Source organism: Crotalus tigris, unplaced genomic scaffold, assembly GCF_016545835.1.
Source record: "Crotalus tigris isolate CLP2741 ecotype Arizona unplaced genomic scaffold, ASM1654583v1 scf7180000023724.639413, whole genome shotgun sequence".
NCBI classification, from domain to species: Eukaryota; Metazoa; Chordata; class Lepidosauria; order Squamata; family Viperidae; genus Crotalus; species Crotalus tigris.
Genome location: NW_024100142.1, coordinates 610314 through 633458, shown reverse-complemented (window position 1 = coordinate 633458; position 23145 = coordinate 610314). Strand labels below are relative to the sequence as shown.

At 36.8% G+C, this 23145-nt stretch overlaps 1 protein-coding gene across 3 annotated transcripts; it reads left to right on the top strand.

Moving 5' to 3' along the window:
- Window positions 1–2889: 2889 nt before the first annotated feature.
- On the top strand, window positions 2890–22715 carry LOC120297985 (phosphatidylinositol 5-phosphate 4-kinase type-2 beta). Of its 3 annotated transcripts, XM_039321268.1 has the most exons (8): window positions 3017–3191; window positions 4501–4653; window positions 5664–5810; window positions 9199–9237; window positions 12564–12677; window positions 13598–13856; window positions 16165–16268; window positions 17771–22715. In XM_039321268.1, the coding sequence occupies exons 1-8, from the start codon at window positions 3138–3140 to the stop codon at window positions 17849–17851; spliced, it is 951 nt and encodes a 316-aa protein (XP_039177202.1). In that variant the 5' UTR covers window positions 3017–3137; the 3' UTR covers window positions 17852–22715. The 3 variants fall into 3 exon arrangements, with proteins under 3 accessions (XP_039177203.1, XP_039177204.1, XP_039177202.1); XM_039321269.1 differs by lacking the exon at window positions 12564–12677 and having other exon boundaries at window positions 2890–3191; XM_039321270.1 differs by lacking the exon at window positions 16165–16268 and having other exon boundaries at window positions 2890–3191.
- Window positions 22716–23145: the final 430 nt, after the last annotated feature.

The following is a 23145-nucleotide window of genomic DNA, read 5'->3' as shown; positions in this document are numbered from 1 at the left end:
ATTCAATTGATTAATATCATTTGTCCTCTATGGAGACTGATATTTTCCAACTGGTACCTACCTTATCTAGTGAAATAGAAAAATAATTTTAACCAATTTGAATAAAGAATTTTAGATGTAGAAGCCTGCTAACATGAGAAGGAACTTACCTTGGGCAAAGTAAATTGTCTGCTTTAATATTCATATGGAATATAACTTTTTATTACCTTTATCTTGCAGAAATGAAATGTTTTATAGATATCGACAGTATATTTTGTAATAGTTGATAAGGAAGGATCATTTCTGTGAAGAAATGCTAGAGAGATGAATCTTAGCTCTTTTGCATCTGGCAGTTGTACTACATTAGATATGTATTTCACAAGGGACTCCCCCCCCCCTTTAGGCAGATTCCATGCTTGGAATCATTAGGCAACGTTGCAAATAGAACTGTTAATATGGTGTAATAATGCCCTCATACAAAGTTTTAGGGAGAGTATACTTGGACCATGATATACTACTCTTAAGAAAAATATTTTAGACAAGGTGCAAAATAGAGCAAGCAAAACAACTAGGGGAACAGACTAATATCCTGTTGAGAAAAAACCACAGTAGTTCAAACACTTCAGCTTGGAATGAAGGAAGGTAAAGAGAAACATGATAGAAATATATGTTATTCGGTGGTGTTTAAAAGTTTGTGACTCTTTTTGAATGTTCACTGTTTCTGCAGAAATATGAGCTAAAAATGATCTGTTCTCCGTCCAAGTTCAAAAATTAAATTCAGAGAGTCCAATTAAAGACCTTAGTTAAAAATATTTAAATATTGAAAAAGGATTTCAAAATTTTTATAAACCATTGTTGTAAAGTGCCTCAGTTATGTGAAAAGGAGAAGTTTGTATCTCATAGTTTCACTCACTGAAATTAAACGCAAGAATTCAGATCCAAGAGGCATAATCACACAGGGCATAATTTGAAATTTGCTAATAATACTTGTGCTAATGTCAGTGAAACTGTATTAAAAATACTAGAGGATCAGAGGCAACTAATATTTATGGTTATTTATTACCTGCTATATCATTGGCAGTGTGCCTTAAATGGGTTTTAGGCAATTGACTGTAAAAGGATCTATTGCTTTTCAATCCAAGCTTGTGAGCTTTCCAAGTGTATCCAGATGGCTGATCCATCCTGATTACCATTAGATTTGGTCTAATCCTCCTACTAGTAGTACGCAGAAGAGATTGTCAAATGTTCATCTTATGAAGGGAAAATTTTAAAACTGATCATGAAAAGACAAATGTAATTTGAAAGAAAAACAATCTTAAATTTAAGGTATTATCAAACTATAATTTATTTGTCTTCCTAAAGAAAATGAAGTGAAGAGACAAAAACTTATTTCCATGCTACATGAATTACTGAAGGCTTTGAACAATTTTGTCTATATATGTTCACTTATAAAATTAGCCGTTGGACATAAATTTTAGTTTCTTTCCTAGTTTTTTTAGTCAATATATGAGGTCAGAAATTCTACAACTGCTATTAACTAACTCATTTGCTATAATTAAACCTGATTAATCTTGCTCTAATGCCATGTTAGTGGAACATGTTTCATTTTGCCTTTCTTTTTATTCTTTTAGAATTTTTTTTCTTAGGCCTGTAGGTTGGTGCCTGTACTGCTAACGTTTATACAGCATTAGCAATGTCAGCATTAATAAATACAGTATAACTTTGTTATAGAGTAAGCAGTCAGCAATCAATCACAGTTTTTGATTAGGCAGCCAATACTCACATACCCAACCTGATTTTGATCAAATGTCTTTGAACTGCTATGTTGCATTGCAGTTCCAGAATTCCCAGACAACATGATCAGAATTGCAGCATATCTGGGAGAAGATTATGCTAATGAAGTCTGAATTTATCATCACATAATGCAGATGCACATTTTTAAAAATAGTTATATGCAAAAAGTTTAGAACTAGACATACAGCGTTAAGATCTCAATCATGCCATGTCTCTGAAAATCTGTCTCTGCTGGTTGGCTTGAGGATCAAATACGAGAGTTCCACACTGGAGGTGGTTGCTAGATTGATGGCAAACTCCACCTACCCTCCCCCACTTGCTCTCTACTCTCCACCCATCCATCTTTTTAGTTATTATATTGATGTATTATTCTCATTGTGTTCTTTTTCATTGTTTGTTTTATTATTCTATTATTTTACTTTTGTTCTGTTTATACTTCCATTTTTCTTCCTTTTTATTATTGTAAGCCACCTAAGATAACCTCATGGTGAGATAGGTAGCAAATATATTTAACAAATAATGATAATCTAGTATGTATATTTAAAATCTAGTATGTATATTTAAAATTTACACCCTATCAACAGTATCAACAGCAGAGTTTCTAGATTCTATCTCCAAGGACTTGAAATGGACACCCAACATTAGAACCATCATTAAAAAGGCACAATAAAGAATGTTCTTCCTGTGTCAAATCAGAAAGCTCAAACTGCCCAGGGATCTGCTGATATAGTTCTATAGAGGAATTATTGAGTCTGTCATTTGTACCTCAATAACTGTCTTGTTTGGCACAACAACCAAATAGACTTCAATGGATAGTAAGGACTGCAGAAAAAATGATCCCAACCAGCCTGCCTTACATTGAGGATTTGTATACTGCACGAACCAGAAAGAAGGCTAAGAAAATATCTGCAGATCTCTCACATTCTGGACATAATTTATTTCAACTTCTCCCCTCAGGACACCACTAAAGAGCTTTACATGCCAAAACAACTAGACATAGTTTTTTTCCGCGTGCTATCACTGCTGAACACTTAATTCCCACAGCACTGTCTCATTTCTCATCTTTTTTCATGTTCTCATCTTTCCTAATATCTTCTCCTATTGGTTTCTTATGGTTTATCAATTGTTGTTTATAACCTATGATTAATGATTGTATTTATTATTATAACCTATTATTTGCTGTTTATATGTGAGCTTAATGTACCGGAGACAAATTCCTTGTTTGTCCGATCACACTAGGCTAATAAAGAATTCTACCCTATCCGACCCTACCCTACACTATCCTATCACTGAATCACCAATTCTTTGTGGCTACTTTCAGAGAGAATCTCCCAAGCCGCTTCAAATTTAAGGAGTATTGTCCAATGGTATTCCGAAATCTCCGGGAAAGATTTGGGATTGATGATCAGGACTATCAGGTAGAGAACAAACTTTTTATTGAGATATGTCAGTTATATGAATAATTGAGGAATGAAAGTATTTCTAATTTTGTGGTAATTAGAAATTAATCTGGTGCTACAATAACTGGTATCAGTGAATCAGACTGAATTATTTATTATATTGGTTGCATTTGTATTTTCCTCCAAATAGTTGTGTATTTGAAATATACCAGGCAGAAAAAAATAGGAGATAGGACATGGGTTTGGAGAAGGGATGATAAAGATAAAAGTATGAATAAAGAAAGATACAAAAGAGGGCAGCAGAAACTTATACTAAAGATTAGATATCGTATGTAAAGCAGAGTTCCCCAACCTTTCTGGCTTTGTGGACCAGTGGGTGAGAGGGAGAGGGAATGGTTCTGTGTGAGCTGTGAGCAAGTGTGTGTATATGTGCGCATAGCTCTATTTGTGCAAGCGGCAGGCAAGTGTACCTGCTACTTGTGCAAATAGAGCATGTGCGTGTGCTTGCCTGCTACTCGCACATGTGGGGATGTGCACACGCTCACCCACTACTTCCACAGCCTGGTTCCGAATGGTTCAAGGCCGCCAGTAGTGGGCTGCAGCCCAGGGGTTGGGGACCCCAGATGTAAAAAAGTTTTTTATGCACAGAGCAAACACATTGTGGCACAGAGATTTAGCAGAACCATTTTGAGTGGGCTGAGTTCAACCAAATTAAAATCTGGAATATTTTGTTTTGGGTTACAACCAAAACAAACTAAGGCCTGCAGGGTGAATAGACAGAGGCCTAGAACCTCACTTTGCTCTCTTTAATTTCCTTCTCCACATCATCTATATGCTACCTTAATCGGTGAGATGATACATCGTAGAGGAATAATTTTTGAATCAAATAGGCTAACTTATAGAATGTGTCCAAAATCTGGGATTTCCCAGGGAATGACATTTGGGAAAGTTGTGGCTACTTCTATGGTCACATGATCTTTATTTGTGATGTTCTGTAACAGTTTCCCAACCAGTCTTGCAATCTCTTGTTCCTTTTCCCACTCGCAGCAGCTGCTTACCGGCCTGCTGGAAATGGAAGTGAAGGAAAGATTTCCAATGGTCCCTGCAAGATTCCCATTAGGAAACTCAATGGGGAAGCTTGCAGGGACCATTGGAAGTCATTCCTACTCCCTCTGTTTTTTTCCCTCTCTTTCTTTTTCTGGGTCTAAACAGATACACAGAAATATGAGCTATGGGTGTCTAGTTTCATACAAGTGTGGCATACCCAGTTGCTCTTCTCTTCCCCATCATTTCCCAGTATAGATTTTGTTCTCTTATCTCCACACAGAATTCTGTGACCAGGAGTGCTCCAGTATATAATGATAGCCATGGGCGGTGTGGAGTTCGTTTTCTTACCACCTATGACCGACGGTTTGTCATCAAGGCAGTGTCAAGTGAAGATGTTGCAGAGATGCACAACATTCTAAAGAAATATCACCAGGTGAGATATGTGTAGGAAGAAAGTATACTGTTTTGATGGACATTTTAGTAGATGCTCATATTTTGGGGGACCCTTCTACAGAAATTTTCCTGTTCTCCCAGCAAGAGAGAAAGAAGAGGCTGAAAAAAAAGATTGTTTCTGCCAGTTTATGAGATTATTGTAAGCATAACCTATGAGTTATGCTGTGTTATTTTTATTTAGAAGAGACATCAAACACAGCTGAGCCCAGAGTTTTTTTCCTCAATTACTTTTTCACTTTCCAGTTACTGGAAACAGCTCCCATAATTAACATATTTTGTGATGAAGAAGCAACATTCCAAGAGGAGGAACTGGGATCTCAAAAGAATAGCTCCATTAAACCATTTTACCACCCAAATGTACAGCTTTTGTTTTGTATTATGGGGATATTTTTTCTTTATCCTTCATTTATTTTATCCTGAAATTTATTTTATTTGCATTTGTTTTCTCTATTCAGACATTCTGGCTGCATTATCAAAGAGTTCTAAACCAATAGGCTCTCTTGAATAACTCTTAGGCTCGTACTTGAGGTGAATGGAGGGAGAGTGGTCTATTCAGGACAGTGGAAGCTTTAGGTTAATAATCAGAAGATCACCTAATTGCAGAAAATGATTTTCTTCATGATAACTGAAGAGATATGACCTTAGAAAAATGTGGCTGGAATAATTATTTTCTTGTCATTATCAAATTTTATTTGGGTGAAATAAGGCTCAGAAATGTTTTTTTTATTTCTAAGATTAACCTTTATAGCAAAACAATTATGCTTTACCAATGTCATATTTCTCTTTGTCCTTTTGATTTCATTTATTAGAAATAATTTAGTATATCAGGTTATATTATGAAATATTGATACTTAAAAAGTACCTGAAATGCCCTTTTAAATTTTCCTTCTGTAGCAGCTCCGAAAACCTCTCCATTTAAACTCTGCTGGCAGCTTTTAGACTACACTAATTGGTTATATATTCTCTCCTTTTTTTCCTTATTCCCTTCAGTTCATTGTGGAATGTCATGGGAATACACTTTTACCCCAGTTTCTTGGCATGTACAGGCTTACAGTAGATGGTGTGGAAACCTACATGGTAGTCACCAGGAATGTGTTTAGTCACCGGTTGACAGTGCATCGAAAATATGATCTCAAGGTGAGCATCTCCGAAGTTCAGCAGTGTCCTGGCCTCAAAAAAAGTGCATGCTTGTAAGTTTAGAATCATAAGTAGACACTTGAGTCTTGAAATTGTGAAGGAAGTAAGGTATCGTTTGAAAAATACTATTTCTGTGTACTTCACATAATCCTTGACTTACAACCATTTGTTTAGTGACCATTTGAAGTTACAATGCCACCCAAAAAACTGACATGATCATTTTTCACACTTGGGGCCATTGCAACATCTCCATGTTCACATTTGAATGCTTGGCAACTGGTTCATATTAATGACAGTTGCAGTGTCACCTTTTGTGACCTTCTGACAAGCAAAGTCAATGGGGAAGCCAGATTCACTTAACTGTGTTACTAAATTAACAACTGCAGTGATTCACTTAACAACCTTGGCAAGAAAGGTCATAAAATGGGGCAAAACTCATTTAACTACTGTCTTGCTTAGCAATGGAAATTTTGCACTCAATTGTGATCATGTCAAGGACTATCTTTATATTCATATGATTTGGTTTCCTTGTATAAGAATGTTGCTTTTCTCTGAGGGTTGAGTCCAGTAGACCATAGCTAGACTAAAACCTTTAGGCCTGGTGCTGATTTTGTGTTCTGTAGGAGTTTTATGCTGGAAGAGGAAAGCTTCACCACAGAGTTAAAAGGAAAAAGATTATTTCCAGACTTGCTGTACAAAATGAGATGTGGTGATGTTTACTAGTTGTATCAAAGTGTTTTTAGTTCCTGTGATTTGCTAGTATAGAAACCAAATTTGTTATTCCCAATCTTCCTCCCGAGATTGGGATTGCTAAAAGAGATTGGAGGCTAAAGTAAATATTTTGTTTTGAATAATTGTGACTTTTTCAGAAATTTTTAGACTAATCCTTTGGAACTGTTTTGGTTTCATGGAATCTCATGACTGTTTGCAAACTTCTCTTAGCATATAATGCAAAGAGTAGCTGACAGATGTGAAATATTATTGCATATATTCCTGCACCACACATCCCAAAAAAATTCATACAGTAGTGTATAGATGTGCTTGATTTCCTAGATCAAACATGGTGATGGTTTTAAGATGATTAGTTTTTGATTCATAAAGATGAGAGAATCCAGGTGTTTTAATCTGTTGTATGAACCTGGCTATCCACAGAGTCATAATGTGTTCGTTTATTGGACATACTACAAATTGCATCAGTCTTCACATAAAAAGAAATTATAGCCCAACATACCAAAATAAACATTGCAAGAGACAAACTAGAAACAAAAATTAAAATAAGCAAGAAAATTGTAAGAGAACCTATCTGACCTTGACGAATATAAATCACTGGGACCTGACAGATTACATCCCAGAGTTTTGAAGGAGCTGGAAGATACTATCTCAGAACCATTGCACCATATCTTTCATAAATCCTGGAGAACCGGGGAAGCACCTGAGGATTGGAAAAGGGCTGATATGGTTCCCATCTTCATGGAAAAAAAAAAAAAAACAGACCCAGGAAACTACAGACCAATCAGTTTAACATCAATACCTGGAAAGATCCTAGAAAAGATAATCAAAAACAGATCTGTGAACAACTAGAAGCAAACAAAGTTATAACCAGTAGCCAGCACAGGTTTGTTAAACACAAATTATGCCAAACCAATCTTATTTCATTCTTTAATAAAGTGACTAAACCAGCAAAATGCTATGGACATAGTATACTTAGATTTCAGTAAGGTATTTGATAAAGTAGACCATAATCTACTCCTTGATAAGCAAGAAAAAGGTGGAATAGACTACATCACCATCAGATGGATCTGTGTCTGGCTGGCAAACCATACTCAATGAGTAGTTCTCAACAGCACTACATCCACATGGAGAGAAGTAAGCAGTAGGGTACCACAAGGTTCCGTCTTAAACCCAGTACTCTTCAATATCTTCATAAATGACTTAGATGAGGGAATAGAAGGGGAACTCATCAAATTTGCAGATGACACCAAACTGGCAGGAGTAGCCAACACCCCAGAAGACAAACTGAGGATCCCAAAAGATCTTGACAAACTTGAACAATGGGCCCTATCCAACAAAATGAGTTTCAATGTGGAGAAAAACAAAATTTTACATTTAGGTAGGAAAAATCAAAGGCACAAGTACAGATTAGGTGAGACCTGGCTCACAAAAAGTAACTGTGAGAGGGACCTTGGAGCCCTAGTGGACGATCACTTGACTATGAGCCAGCAGTGTGCAGGCAGCAGCAAAAAAAGCTAATAGAATCCTGGGTTGTATAAACAGAGGCATAGAATCAAGATTACGCAAAGTATTAGTACCGCTTTATAAAACCCTAATAAGACCACACCTGGAATACTGCAACCAGTTTTGGTCACCATATTACAAAAAAGATGTTGAGAGTTTGGAAAAAATTCAGAGAAGAGTAACTAAGATGATTGAAGGCCTGGAGACTAAAACAGAGGAAGAACGGCTGCGGGACTTGGGTTTGGCTAGTCTAAAGAAAAGAAGAAATAGGGGAGACATGATAGCAGTATTCCAGTATTTGAGGGACTGCTACAAGGAAGAGGGAGTCACATTATTCTCCAAAGCACTAGAGGGCAGGACAAGAAATAGTGGTTGGAAACTGATCAAAGAGAAGCAACCTGGAATTAAGGAAAAACTTCCTGACAGTGAGGACAATTAACTGGTGAAACAGCTTACCTCCAGAAATCATGGGTGCTCCATCATTGGAGGTTTTTAAGAAGAGACTAATGAGTCCCTTGTCTGAGATGATATAGGTCCTCCTGCTTGAGCAGGGGGCTGGACTAGAAACCTTCCAAGGTCCCTTCCAGATTCTACTTCTATTCCTATTCTATTCTATTCTATTCTATTCTATTCTATTCTATTCTATTCTAAATGTAGTAAATCTAGATAAGATTTAGCATGTTCTTTGAATCCTGCTGATCTGTCTCTATAAGCATTCTGCCTTCAGCTGTGGAGAGTACATGCCTTCTTGGGGGAGAGGATGATGTGATCCTCATGGAGCTTTGTGATCCATGATCATCACATTAAGAAAGTGAAAAGAAGACTGTTGATCTTCAATAAGTTGTTTCTAAATCATAGAATCATAGAGTTGGGAAGAATCTCAGAGGTCATAGATCTTTTTCTATGCAGCATCAGTTAAAGCTAGGATAGTAAAACTGACTTAATACTGTATATTCAATTCTGGGGAGTGAAATATTTTCCCAGATACAATCTTTTTATGGTTTAAATGTTTAGAAAATGAAAGTAAATAAGACAAAGAAAAATGTACTAACTTTGCCCTTAATTGATAGATGCGTAATCAGGATTTTTTTTAAAAAAAAAAAGTTTGGCTTTAAATAGATAATCACTTCTTATTTTTTACTTTCTCCTCCAGGGTTCAACAGTAGCAAGAGAAGCCAGCGACAAAGAAAAGGTAAAAGTCAAAGTTAAAGAAAGATTTAAAATAAAAATCTTTGTGTTTTGAATATTAACCTATAAAATGTTACTTTTGTATCACTACTTCTAACAGTACTTCTATTTTTTTATTTTAAAAAGAAACTGCATTTTTAAAAAAGGCTATATTTGATAATCAAAATTGTATATAAAAATAAAACAGTTTAATAGAATCTGGCAATAATACATAATATTAGCAGTTTGATATAATATTAAAATAAGTGTTAATTAGTTCTTAAACAATTAGTGCTTATCAAAATAAACATGTTTTTATTCTGTATGGCTTAAGCTCTTGTTTGGGAGTAGAATGTTTGTTCTAATCCAGGATGGGTTATCCTTTTAGTGTTTGAGAGTTGATTAAATGCCACTCAGACGTCAGTCAAAAATGGATATCCTCTCTCCTCCCCTTTCTCCCCTATACATAAGCACGTAAGCCCAGGCATACATTTAAACATGCAGGCATTGGTTGTGGTTCCTCAATTATAAAGAAAAAACTGCCAGCAGGTCTGCTTCTGAGACTCCTCAAAATACATTTATTCCGAGATTCCTCTTGTTGGGATTGGGAGCAATACAGACATAGTAAGCATGAGCCAAAGGCAGTTGAGACAGCATTTTTCCCATTGGACTTCTCCCTTTCAGGTAGTCTTCAACTTATGACTGTTCATTTAATGGTGGTTTGAATTAGTGATGGCCATGGAAAGGGTGCTGTCCTAACCATCGCAGTGCAAGTGTCTCTCTGCTCAAAGGCTGAAAATACTGCTTGGATTTCAGCAGAGAGGATTTTCAATTTCGGAGCTGAGAGACACTCACATGTGACCTGCACTGGAACTTCTAGGGCTCTTCTCATGCCCATGAGGCAATCTTACCTGGGATTCTGTCCACTTAATGACCTGTGAGATAGCTTAATGATCAAAACCAGGAGTACTGAAGCTGCAGTCATTGAGTGAAGCAGTGAAATGACCTCTTGCTTAACAGCCACTTTGCTCAAGATTCCAGATGCAGTTGGTCATAAGTCAAGGACTATCTGTAGTATAAATTATATGGGCACTCAAAATTATTTGCATTTCACTTCATACGTCACCATGAATACAGTGTCAAAACAGCTCTAGAAGTCACTTTGGACTCTCTAGTTGAGACAGAACGTGGAAGCAGCAGGTACTAGCAGTGAAGGAAAACACAGTTGGAAGGAGTAAAGTAGAAAATGGCAGAATTGGAGGGGAGATCTGGGGTGCACCTTGAGGGGACCATTGAAGATCTTATGTTGGCTGAATGCTACCTATAAGCATCCATGACTGTAAATGTCAAGAGACAAAACAGTATTTATCCCTTCTCTTGCTGTTTGAACTTCTAATTGTGTTACTATTGCCTCCATATAATTTAATGAATTATTTGAATTAGATTGATTACTAGATGTATCCATGCTCTGCCCCATTCTCTCTTTCCCCAGTTAATATTAGTGTGATCCCATAGCATATAGAACTGACCTAGTTCTTTGCTTCATGAACCCAATCTTTTTTTAATAAAGAAAATGCTTCAATTATTATTTTATTTATTTTTTGCAACATCATTCTGAGGTGGGGCAACAAGGCTTCGAACATTAAAGAATAAAAACATTGAAATACTATTGCACTGTTGGACATAAGCAATCTAGGCAGCCAATAGGGTAGGATAAAGATGATATATGTCATAGAAAGCTGAACCTGAAGTTAATACTATAAGCAGAGAATGAGCCTTTTCAAGAGCAATAAATGTGTTTCCTAATCACCTAATTGGTGAAAGAGAGCCAGTTTAGTGTAGCGGATAAGGCACCAGTTAGAAAACATGAGACCATAAATTCCAGTTCTGTCTTAAGCACAAAGCCAGTTGAGTGACCGTGAGCCAATCATTCTCTCTCAGCCCTAGGAAGAAAGCAATGGCAAATCACTTCTAAAAACTCTTGTTAATAAAACTGCAGGAACTTGTCCAACAATAACAACAAAAACTGCTGAAAACAAGGACAAGACTGATTGTTGTCCTGAGCTAGGAGTTTTACAATCCTTCCGGCTGTGGGAAACTACCGTGTTTCCCCAAAAATAGGACCTACCCCAAAAATAAGTTCTAGCCTGATTTTCATGCCTGTGCCAATTATAAGCCTATCCCGAAAGTCAGCCCTACTTAAGAGCCTGTGCAGCCGTCCACCTGGCCACTGTTTGCTTGCTGCTGACATGAAGTGGGGGGGGGCCCGCGGCCACAAAGCGAGGTGTTGGGGAGGGTTAAGGACGAAGTGAGGTAGGTGCGGTGCTGCCCCACGCACCCCAGACCGGCTGACAGAGGGCCCCGCAGCCAGGCCATCAATGTGCTGACAACTGCCTGGCCTTGCAGCAGTGGATCCAGCAACCCCATGCAGGATCGCCAGTCCGCTTTGCCCTCCATCCCACCACTGCCTCGCTTAGTAGCTGCAGCACCGGTGCATCACTCAGTCTCCTGTTTTGTTGCAGCAGTGAATAAAAAGAAGAAGCGGGCCGGCAATCCTGCATGGGGCTGCTGGAGCTGCCGCCATGAGGCCAGGTAGTTGTCAGCACGTTGATGGCCTGACTGCGGAGCTCTCTGTCAGCCCTTGCGGGGCGCATGGGACAGCTGTGCACCCCCCACCTCGCTTCATCCTCCACCTCCTCACTGTCTTGCTTCGTCATCTATGATGCTTATTTTGGCAACCCCAAAAAAATATAAGACCAGGTCTTATTTTCGGGAAAACACTGTGTGTGTGTGTGTGTGTGTGTGTGTGTGTTCAGAATGGATGACATCATCCAGGAATCCTAAAGATGTCCTTACTATGTAGCCACATCAGATCAAAGAACATAGGTCAGGAAGATGAGGAATTGCTTAAAGACAGTCCATCGTAGTCAATTTAGTATAGGTGTGACAGGAATTGCCCTTAAAAGTTTCTTGTTTTTATCATGTATATACCTTCCTGAAATCTATGTGGCTTTGGCTCCTGGGTTTGCCAGCTGTGTGAGGCTTGACAACAAAATGGAAAGACCAATTCCTAGGAGGAGTCTCTTTTTGAAATGCTTTCTTCTTCTGGGTTGTGTTGTTTTTCTGATCTAACCTGCAGTCCTTCTCTACTTCCTTCCCACAATCTCTCACAAACCTTTAATTTTAGCCCAGCAGTTTGCCATCAATATTTTCATGTTTTTTTAATTATTTCCTCAAAGTTGATGGAATTGCCTCTGCCCCAACTTCAGCAAGCAGTATATTGAGCTGCTTTGGATTGTATAATATGGAAGCAATGTTTTGCACTTACTTGAGTTCAATCCTTCTCTCTAGGCTAAGGATCTACCAACCTTTAAAGACAATGATTTTCTAAATGAAGGCCAAAAACTCCATGTTGGAGAGGAATGTAAAAAAAATTTCCTGGAGAAATTGAAGCGAGATGTTGAGGTAGGGTAGCTAAGCTGTTGATTTTTTGGGAATTGGGCATAACTAAAAACTGGGATCAACAGAATCTCCTCTGTTACAATAATTTTAAAGCTCTTTAAAAAGCTAGATAAAGTAGAGATATCTGGTTGATTCTGTCTCAGACTCTAAAGTAAATTTAAATTAATTTGAAAATCTATTAGAAAAAGCAGACAGAGGAGTTTATTTTACTGTCTCTTGCATTCACTTTGGGGATTTCCTCCTTCATCTTACTCAAGAATAATAGAGTTTTCCATAACTTATGATCAACAGAAATGAGTGTTACTCCTACCAGTTGCAGAAAGAATCTATGGTGCCTTCTCTGACTGACAAGCTTTGTTGGATTGTTTAATCAATTTAGTTTTAAACAGAATGCAGACCTCAAAGTGCAACAGATCTTAAAATGACCATTTTGGAAAAGTTCAGGATCATTTAAGTGAGAGATTGTTGAAGTCATAAATACCAAAAAGTTTTAGACAATATTTCTACAAATATAATTGTTTCTTTAGCATATTACAATTGTTAATTGATTAGGTACTTGCAGTCTAATATGTAACCTGCACTTTCATAACTAACTTATCTTCCCTTCCACCTCATCCCATTTTAAACCCTACATCATTCTAGCCATTCTATGCAAAGTTGCAAAGTCACAAAAATTTATTAAAACTTTTAATAAAATATGTTAGAAAATGTGCCACCAGTTGCCACCATCAACTAAAAATATATACCTTCTGTAACTCTGTAACCCGAAGAATTCCAAGTAATCATATAAAAATGCTTTGAGATTTATGGCACTTAATATTTGGATCTGGTGCCAAGTTAATGAAAGATAGTTTAACTCAAATCCCATAGGTGATATAGAGACATTGAAAATGAGAAGAAATATTTTTTCTGTTGGCTTCCAGTTTCTTGCACAACTGAAGATCATGGATTACAGTTTGCTGGTAGGGATTCATGATGTTGATCGAGCTGAGCAAGAAGAAATGGAAGTTGAGAACCGGGCAGAAGATGAAGAATGTGAGAATGATGGCATAGGTGGGAATCCAATTGGTTCCTATGGTACGCCACCTGACAGTCCTGGTAACCTTCTCAATTTCCCACGTTTCTTTGGGCCTGGGGAGTTTGATCCATCTGTGGATGTCTACGCTATGAAAAGCCATGAAAGTAAGTACTGGGATCTGGATGTTGATGGTGGGAGTGGAAGATAAATGTAAAATTGTCTGTGAAAGCCAAGAATCTGATTGTAAGCATCATGGTGGTTATTTGAACCAACATTATTTTCTCCACTTTCTTGGAAATCTTAAGACTGACTCCCTGAACTACAGCAGTGTATCCAATAAAGGTGCCTTAATTACAGATATCCCAGTTTAATTTTCCCTATAGTGTGTAGCCACTATAAGAGTGGCTATAAGGGTAAGAGTGTCTATTTAAGAGCAAGGTCAGAGATCAGACAGAGCTCATCTATATCCTAAAAGAATTTAAAGCAGGATCAAGAATAATTTGCAACACAGAAGGGTTCTGTGATAAGAGAAAATAACTTGGATGTCTTTTCTAATACACAAATGCCCAGAAGATGTTCATGCCCTTTAGCTTTGTCCGTTTTTCACTATGCCTACAGGTAGTCCTTGATTTACGACCATTCATTCAACAACCATTTGAAATTATAACAGTGCTGAATTAAATGATTTACAATCTATGCCCAAAGTTATGTCCATTACAGTTCCCCTGTGATTAATGTGAACAAAATTTGGCAGCCTGTTCACAAATATGACTCCAAGGGACGGGTATAGCTCCCTTTTTACATATATCTATCTCCTCCAATCTCTATAGCCCGCCAGCACATGAAAACCTGCCGCAGCCCTGTAGGCCTTGATTGGCTACAGGGATCGCCAGTATGCAAAAAACTGGTGGCTACCTAGTCCATCAGCACATACAAAGAAGCCTATTTACCTTCACAATTTTGTTCAACTGTTGACAAGCATGTGCAGTCTAAGGTGCAGCCTTCCTCTTAAAAACACCTTGCACTATTCTCCAAATGGGCTCCGTTCTTTGGAATCTTCCTCCAAGTTGCCCAATTTGGAGAAGGAGGCTTCCAAAGGATTGTGAAAATAGAACTGGTTCTCATGGTGCTTTAAAAGCATTCACAAAAATGTGCAATTTGGTGTGCCCTAAAGCTTGTAAAGACCCCCCAAGGAACCCCCACAATCCTTATCCTGGGCTCCCTCTGCTGAACAACTAATAAGATCTCTTAACAACCACAATTTGGAGTGCTAATATTGCGGTCATTGAACAAAGCAGTCACATGATGTCTTGTTTAATGATTGCTTTTCTTAACTGATATTCCAGTCCCAATTGTGATCATAAGTTGAGGAGTACTTATATTTATTTTGAATAGCCCTATAGATGAATAGCCAACTTATGAATACAATTGGGACTGGAATCTTATTGAATGGAATAGTTGTTAAGCAAGATGACTATGTGACTGCTTCCCTCAACAATTATAATCCCAGTTCTCCCAGTTGTAGTTGTTAAGTGGACAGAATAAAAAAGCTACCTGCTGAAAGAAGACATCTAGTACACCTCTTTGTGTGTGGAAGGGAACCCATGCACTGGGCTGGAGAAATGAGGCAGGGATCACAAAGGTCCTTTCTTTGCACAAATACTTCTTTCCTCCATATATACTGTAGAAGGGAACTCATGTTGGGTGGGAAAGATGAGATGGGGATTGTCAGTATTCTGCTTCATCTCTCCAGCTCAGTGCACAACTTCCATGAGTGAAGGGAAATTATGTGCTGGACTAGAAAGATCATGCAGGGATGGCAAAGACCTGAGCTTCAATTCTGCAGCCTGATTAAGGATTTGTACAACAACTCGTAGCTTATATAGAGAGAAGTGTAAATCCTTCTGCAAGTGGCAGCAACTTCTAGCCTTCCATGCTAACTTCCCCATTAACTTTCTGAGGAAGCCAGCAGAGAAGATTGTAATGGCAATTGCATGATCATGGGACACTCAACAATCAGTTGTAAATGTGAGCAAGTTGACCAGTACCAGCATGATTATGTGACTGTGATGGGGGAGGGAGTAAGTTTTATGATAGCTGGAAATGCTTTAAGGGCCATAAAGTACCCTTTTGAAGCTGAAACATCAAATGGTCATTAAATGACCGATGGTGTAATGAGGATTACCTATATTCCAAAGTTTTTTTAAAAAGATTCTTACTCTCAAGTATACCATAGTTGAAGAGAAAACTGCTCTGCATATCCTAAAATTATCCACATACTTCATCTTCTTCCTCAGTTAATATTTTCACTGTTTTAGGTACTGCCTGAAGCATCTGCTGAGTAAAAATCTACTTCTTGGATCATTTATCAGGCCTAAAAAATTCTGGAGTGCTTAATTGTGTTTGCAGTTCAATAAGAATAGCAAACCCTAAAAATAGTTCTGATAAATTTCCCTCTCCTGTTTTAAACAGGTGCCCCTAAGAAGGAAGTATATTTCATGGCCATTATAGATATCCTTACACCTTATGACACAAAGAAAAAAGCAGCGCATGCTGCCAAAACTGTGAAACATGGGGTAAGAAAGAACTATTTCTTTGCATTGATCTCATTGTGCTTAGACAAGCATTATCACATTTTATAATATATTTCAGAACTGAAGCCACAGTTGGTTGAGAGTGATCCAGAATTGTGAAAGGGAAGCAGGGGTGCAACCATTTAATATATAAATTGATGGGGCTGAGACTTCCATGGGGTTTTTATCTTTTTTCTTTCAGTATATTATACTTGTTTGAGATTATACTATGCTTTTTATCATTCATATATCACTCAAAATGATAGCAATTTTTCAGGAATTCTGGTTGCAAAGGGCTTTAGAATTTGCAAAAAATAATGAAATGCTGGAATAGAAATTTTGTTACATAAAAGCCACATAGAGTAAGCTACATCACATTTTTCACCTTCTTATCATTTTCGTTGTTGTTTTCTAGCCATTTTGCAGCTTCCAAATAAATACATCAGGAATATTTTAATGTGACCACACCAAAGATACATTTTTATATGATTTTTCTATTGCTGTTGTTCTGTCTTTTGTTTCTGTGTATATTTCAGTTCTTTACACACACACTCTTGCAAAATATGTCCTTTCAATGAATCTTTACATGACTCACTTCTTAAATAACCTTGTCTAGTTCAACTCTGCCCATCAGGGTCTCATCATCCAAAGCCATAGGTTACAGAATGCTAAATGAGGTCCAGAATGAAATTAATGCAGAAAATATTTGCAACACTCAGAAGTTAGAGCTGAGGCTGTTAGGATAACAATGTCTCCTTCTAGTCCAATATACCTTTTCAAATGGGCATGATCCAGTGCCTTTCTGCTCAGTTTTTCTTTTTTTTTTTCACCTACCTTAGCAATATTTTTAAGAGGACTCTTGGTTTTCTGATAATTTTTTCTCAATAAAATGCTAATTCCAGGTTTTTTTTTCCTAATGTTCAATTAGAACATTGTTACAATGTTCTAACTGAACATTGTAACAACATACTTTTGTGCAGGTGATGAAGTCACTGTTAGGGTGGCAGTCTTACTCTTTCCATAATCCTAAGGTTAGGCTGCATCACCTTTCAGGCAAGTGCCTTTGTTCCTCTGCCTGCACAAAAAGCATGAAAAAGAGGATGTAACCACATTTTTCTGGTGGCTATATAAGGGCCTGTTCAAGCTGTTCTGCCTCTCTGTTGCAGGTGATTATTTAGCTGTCTCTAAACTGAGCGGAAACACAAGAAGATAGCTTTGCCCCTTGGAACATTCAAACAGCACTGGGATTGGAGAGCTAGTATAGTCAGAAGATGTTTAAAACATCATCAGCTGAACAATTTTTCTTCATAAATATCCATGGATAATATGTAGTTTGTAAGACATTTTCTACTAAAGATTCTGAAGAGAGTGAATCAATATAGTGCCATTTGCTACCTCTCTGAGTTTTAAAAACTTGGGGCAACCTCTTTAAAGGAATGACTGATGCCACTTTTTATGCTTGAATGAAATTATATGTGCTTTAAGTTCTCTATTTTGTTTTCCAGGCTGGAGCAGAAATTTCCACTGTCAATCCCGAGCAGTATTCAAAACGCTTCAATGAATTTATGTCCAATATCCTGACATAGTTGTCTTCCTGTTATTGGCAGAAAAGGAGGGAGAAGAATAGTAAAGGGTGGGGGGTAGTATTTCCAGTGCTACAGGAATGCAGTCTGCTGGGCATGATATTCTGTGAGTGTGTGATGACAGCCTGACCTAGCAGAAAACTAACCTCTAGATACGGGCTTTCAAACCTGGTGGAAAAATGAGATTATTACTCTCTTCTATATTGGTTGCTACAATAAATATCCAAACATAAACCTGAGGAATAAGGTAGTGTTAAAATTTGCACTTTTCTTTGAAAAGCATCAGTCTCCAAATGGTCAGATGTTAATATGAACACATAACAGAAGATATAAATGATGGTTTCCTTCGATTGAACTATGGCTGTTCACTCAGAGCAAATTCTCTTTGTTGCTTTCTCTAAGGATTGGACAAGAGATGACCTGTCATTTCAAGGACAAGAACTATTATAAAGATTAAGGAAAGCCATTTTAAGTTAGTTGAACAAAGACTTTTTACTTCTGGTCTTTTGATATCCCACTTTCTTTTCTGCATTGTTATTTCAAAAAAAGATGAGAATATGAGGGAATTAGATAGCTGCTTAAAGTTTTATGCAATCAAGGGAGGGAAAAAACCAGTTTCAGAAGAATCCACATTTCTAATAAAATATGATACAATTTCTTGGTGGAGATCATGAAGAGATGAGATAACTTCATGAAAATAATATCTTGATGAGCTGCAGATATATTTGTACTGAGTTGGTTACAAATTGGATTAAGTTATCTCTAATATAATGATCTACCAGAGTTAAATTATTCAGATTCAATCTTTTATACTTTGATCTGGTTGTAAATGCTGTAAAATGATACTTTCCTGTTTAAAAAAAAGGTACCACTTCTTTGTAACATCTTATACTGTGAACCATTATATTAGAAATATTAGCTTTTGATCATTCCATTTGGGAAGAATCCACTCTCAATATGGGGAAAATGTAATAAATTGCAGCTTGTCCTGCTAATCCAGATTTTTGAAAAAGTTGCACTAGCTCTGTTTTCTTTTAAAAATCCAAATTGTTCTTGCCTCATTTGAATTACAACTTTTTCTTGTAAGTTACAGACTGATATTGGATTTCATAGCTGTACTTGTCAAAACTGAAGGTTTTGAATTCACTAATTCCATTTTTTCAATATTCTTGGATTTGGCAAGTTATGATCCATCAACTTGCAATCAAGACACTTTGCTTACTTTTACTGTTTCTTACACATGCCTTTTTTGTGTGTGTGTGTGTGTATGTGATTGTTAGGGTGTTAATGTCCTGTGCCTTCTGCTTTGTAGATTCTGTCATTTTGGGAGTAAAGTAATTTTTTTTTCTTTGTTGCCCTCAAGTATGTGTATTTTTTCAGATGGGATTTTTCACATTTATAAACAAAAAATTCCACAGCTCACATCGTGATTACAAAGTCATAAAATAGTTTGAAAGGCTTAAAAATCATAGAATATATATAAGATTTTGTTAAGGCATAAATGAAACTGTAAATTAGAGATTTCAAGGTTCTTTTTTCCACCTAGATTTCAAAGCAGATTTCTTTTATTAGAAGCCACAGTATTTAACTGACTATATCATAAAATTTATGTGAATTTAAAAACTTATTTCAAAAGGCAGGCATGGATGAGGGTATGTTGATAGGTTGTAAAAAATTTTGAAAGTCAAAGGAAATGGTGCACTCAGAAGTCCAATGTGAAATAGAATATAGGAATTTCATTTTCAGCTTTTGTTTAAATTTTACAAAGTAAATTTTGATTAACTTGATAAGCGTTAGTCCAAAATAATCTGTTTTTAACGTTTTTACAAATATTTGCCAATCTTAATCTATTTAGGAGTTAGTCAGTACACAGTTTAAAAAACCATGAAAAGATATGTTTCCTGGTTGATTCATTTATAAAAGACATTTGAAACAACCATAAAGGGCACTCAGACAGAAAGAGCAAACTCTCCATCTTTGCCTACCCTTATTTTCTCTTCCCAGTCTTCTCTGGCCTTTACTTCTCTAGTCTGTATCCCGCTGTCTCCAGTTCCTCAATCCACTTCCATCAGAAGTTTTTCTCTTTAACATCTTAAACATCCTGTTCTTTAGTCTTCAGCTGCCTTCTTGCCCTGACAAAAGCCACCAGACCCACTAAGTTGCTACTGGTTCTATTCTGTGCTCATTGTTTAAAGTTCTCCTCTTTGATGTGCATACTTTGTGCTTAGATGTTGAATTTGACTTTTACTCAGCTAGCTCTCAAGATTATTCGGAATATAACTCCCTGTTTGATTTTTGGTTTCTGTCATACATGCCATTAAATGGTTAGTCCTTACTGCTAAAATTTTGCCATTGTTTATAACATATTATCTTTGCCATCTCCCACTCCCATATTTGTGCCTTTTGTTATGCTGCCCTCTATCAGAAACTTTTAATTCTTTCATCTGAACCTATCTTAAAGTCCTATATAAGCAAAATTATAACTGGCTTTTGCCTCTAGTCCCATTTCATCCTTTCTCTGTCCTCTTGACTTAATATTCAGAACTCTGCTCTCAGGTGGTGCTCAGATCCATATGACATTTGGATCTACTAACAGTTGTGGAATTTTTTCCCCCTTGATTATTTGCTTAATAGAAAAATTGTTTAATGATTTGAAATCTTCAACAGATATAGAAAAGGCCCAGTGGGGGAGATCAAGAGAGATGTCAGCAGCCTTTTTAATTCAGGTTTCCCCAAACCAAATATCCTTGAGATGCTTTAGTTTACAACTCCACCAAACATAGGATTTGTAGACATTATACATCTGGAAAAACTGTTGGAAAAACTGTAGTTTCTTACACCTACATACAGAGACTTAAAATTTTCTCACTGGGAATTTCTACGTTAACATTCTTGTTTCTTGCCATTCACATCCAAAATTTTAAACAGAAAATGGAATTGCATGGAAATCTTTTGTTTCCATGACACAGCATTAGGATTTTTCCCTTCTTATAAATATTAAATTCATCTGGCAGTGCAGTGAGAATGATGTACACAGTAAATTCTGATCAAGGCATTGCCTGTAATGCTACATGAGAGATGGGAGGAAAGGAACATACTTCATCTCTTCAGAGTATTGTTAGTTTTGACAGAGAAGACCTGTGATTAGACAGTCTTTTGCTCTTCCTTTCTTGTTCCTATCTCCTAGCTTGTATCGGTGATCCCTCCCTCCCCTGGTGTCCTTAAATACATCACTCTAAATATAGCTAGTACGTTTTCCCCTGTAACTGCAAGGATAGCACTGGCAATACAATTTTATTTCCAATTCAGTATGTCCAAGAGTCCTTTTAAAACTCATTGACTTGTTTTTCTACTCCAAATTTCATTCCTATAAAGGGCATGCTTATTGGCACAATTTATTCATCAGCCTAGTCTGAAAATTGTCCCCATGCTTTGTTGTGTTGCAGAAGAGCCCATGTTGGATCAGAAGCAGATGAATACTAAACTATTTGGAGATTTAGCAGAATGTATAGCCATTAGTGCATAGAACTATAGTCTTCTAGGTCAAGGACTTTGGAAATCAAACAGATTTCTTGTTCATCAATTCATGCAAGGGAATGTCAATAGCCATTTTATTTCTTCCCAGCGTGCATCTTGTTACAGTTGCAATGACCCTAAGGTATAGCTAACACATTACAGAAAGGAACTATTTTTTTCATTACATCTATGATTTATCTTTTTAAAAATATATATGTGGAGCAGACTTATAACTTACGAAAGTTAGTGACTATTTGGAGAATTTTGGGGCTTATGTGTTAGTCTTGTTCCTAAGTATAGACTTACACATGTACATTCTCAGTTGGATTGTCTAGCCAAAGAATGCATATTGTTGATGGTAGTCTTAGCTTTCTTCCATCTCCTGTTTTGTGGAATGTACTTCCCCAACCCAGTGTCCTCCAGCTATATTGTAGCATACTTCCCGGCATTGTTAATTAGCATGCCTATTCTAGAGTGAGATGGAAATCCTATTCTAGAAGAAGTTTTTGTTGTCATCTAAAAATATTATCTTCAGGGGGAATATATACTAATAGTTTCAGCTTTGGCTATCATGTTTGAGGAAGAAAAACTCAACTTTGTTCAATGTATAGTAACTTTCACTGCACTCATTGATGTATCCCAACAGTCTATATTGTTAGGTGGTTACCTCCAGGCAGTTAAGCTGGAATTTCCTGCACTGGAAAAAATGTTGAATGTGGGATTTTTAAGGGCTACACTGCAGTAGATGGTGACAATCATCTTCAATCATGTCTATTACATTCATGTGTAGAGGAAGGGCTGGGGAGGGTATCATTAGAAAGCACTTGGATGAAAATGAAATCTTATAAACACACATAAATATTGATGGCTAGCTATAAGACACATGGTCAAATAAAGTTTGCACTTCTTCATTATCTAAGTCTATGGTATAGAGCCTGATATGAGTGTGTGCAATGCCATCCCAGGCAATCTTTCAAAATTGTATTAATTGTGAAATCATATATTATTTAAAAAGATAAAGGAAATGAGACATTTCTGTTCCAGCTATTATCAATCTCTTTCTAATTGTATGCTTGAATACCATATGAATATATTCAACATATTAATATATAATCATATGGCATTTAAATGTATTATAAAAGTTCAAGCTGTTGCATAATGGCAAGCAGGCAATTAAATTTGAATCTCCAACTAATAAAAAAATAGGTTTTTCATACCTTTTCTAAAATAAAAATTTAAAGTCAATGTGCTTATAAAGTATGAGACACTGTTTTGAAATGCATGTATGTTAACAAGGTGTGAAGTCTCTCAGGTGGGTTGAACAAAATAAAAATGAATTTTTTGTGTAAAACTGCTTTCAGGGTTTTCTTTTTCTTCCCAAAATAAACAGTTACAAGAATGAAAAAGCTGTTTAGGCTTAAAGATTTGGTTCTTAGATTCAAAATAATAACTGCATATGTCAACATACTGAAAATATATATAGAAATTTTTATTTAGATTTTAAGAATCGCCATCTTGGGAACAAAGACCCACAATTCTTGTGCAAGATCGTGGTCCGAGATGAAGAACTTGTTTTCGACAGAAGTGTGAATCAGGTGTTACACATCAGTCATGCAAGAACAGAAAGGCATCCAAAAAGAGAAGCCACATTCTGGTTGGTGATTCAATTATAAGGGATGTAAATTTAGGAAAGGACACAGATTTCAAAAGAGGCCAGGTGTCTTCCAAGTGCTACTGCCAGTAGGGACAAGAAACGTATTTCTAAAATAATCAAGAATGCA

Coding starts and splice junctions, on each gene's coding strand:
- LOC120297985 (XM_039321268.1), top strand. CDS start 3,138: ATGGTATTCCGAAATCTCCGGGAAAGATTTGGGATTGATGATCAGGAC. Junction 3,192..4,500: donor TTGATGATCAGGACTATCAG/GTAGAGAACAAA, acceptor ATCTCCACACAG/AATTCTGTGACCAGGAGTGC. Junction 9,238..12,563: donor AAGCCAGCGACAAAGAAAAG/GTAAAAGTCAAA, acceptor CCTTCTCTCTAG/GCTAAGGATCTACCAACCTT.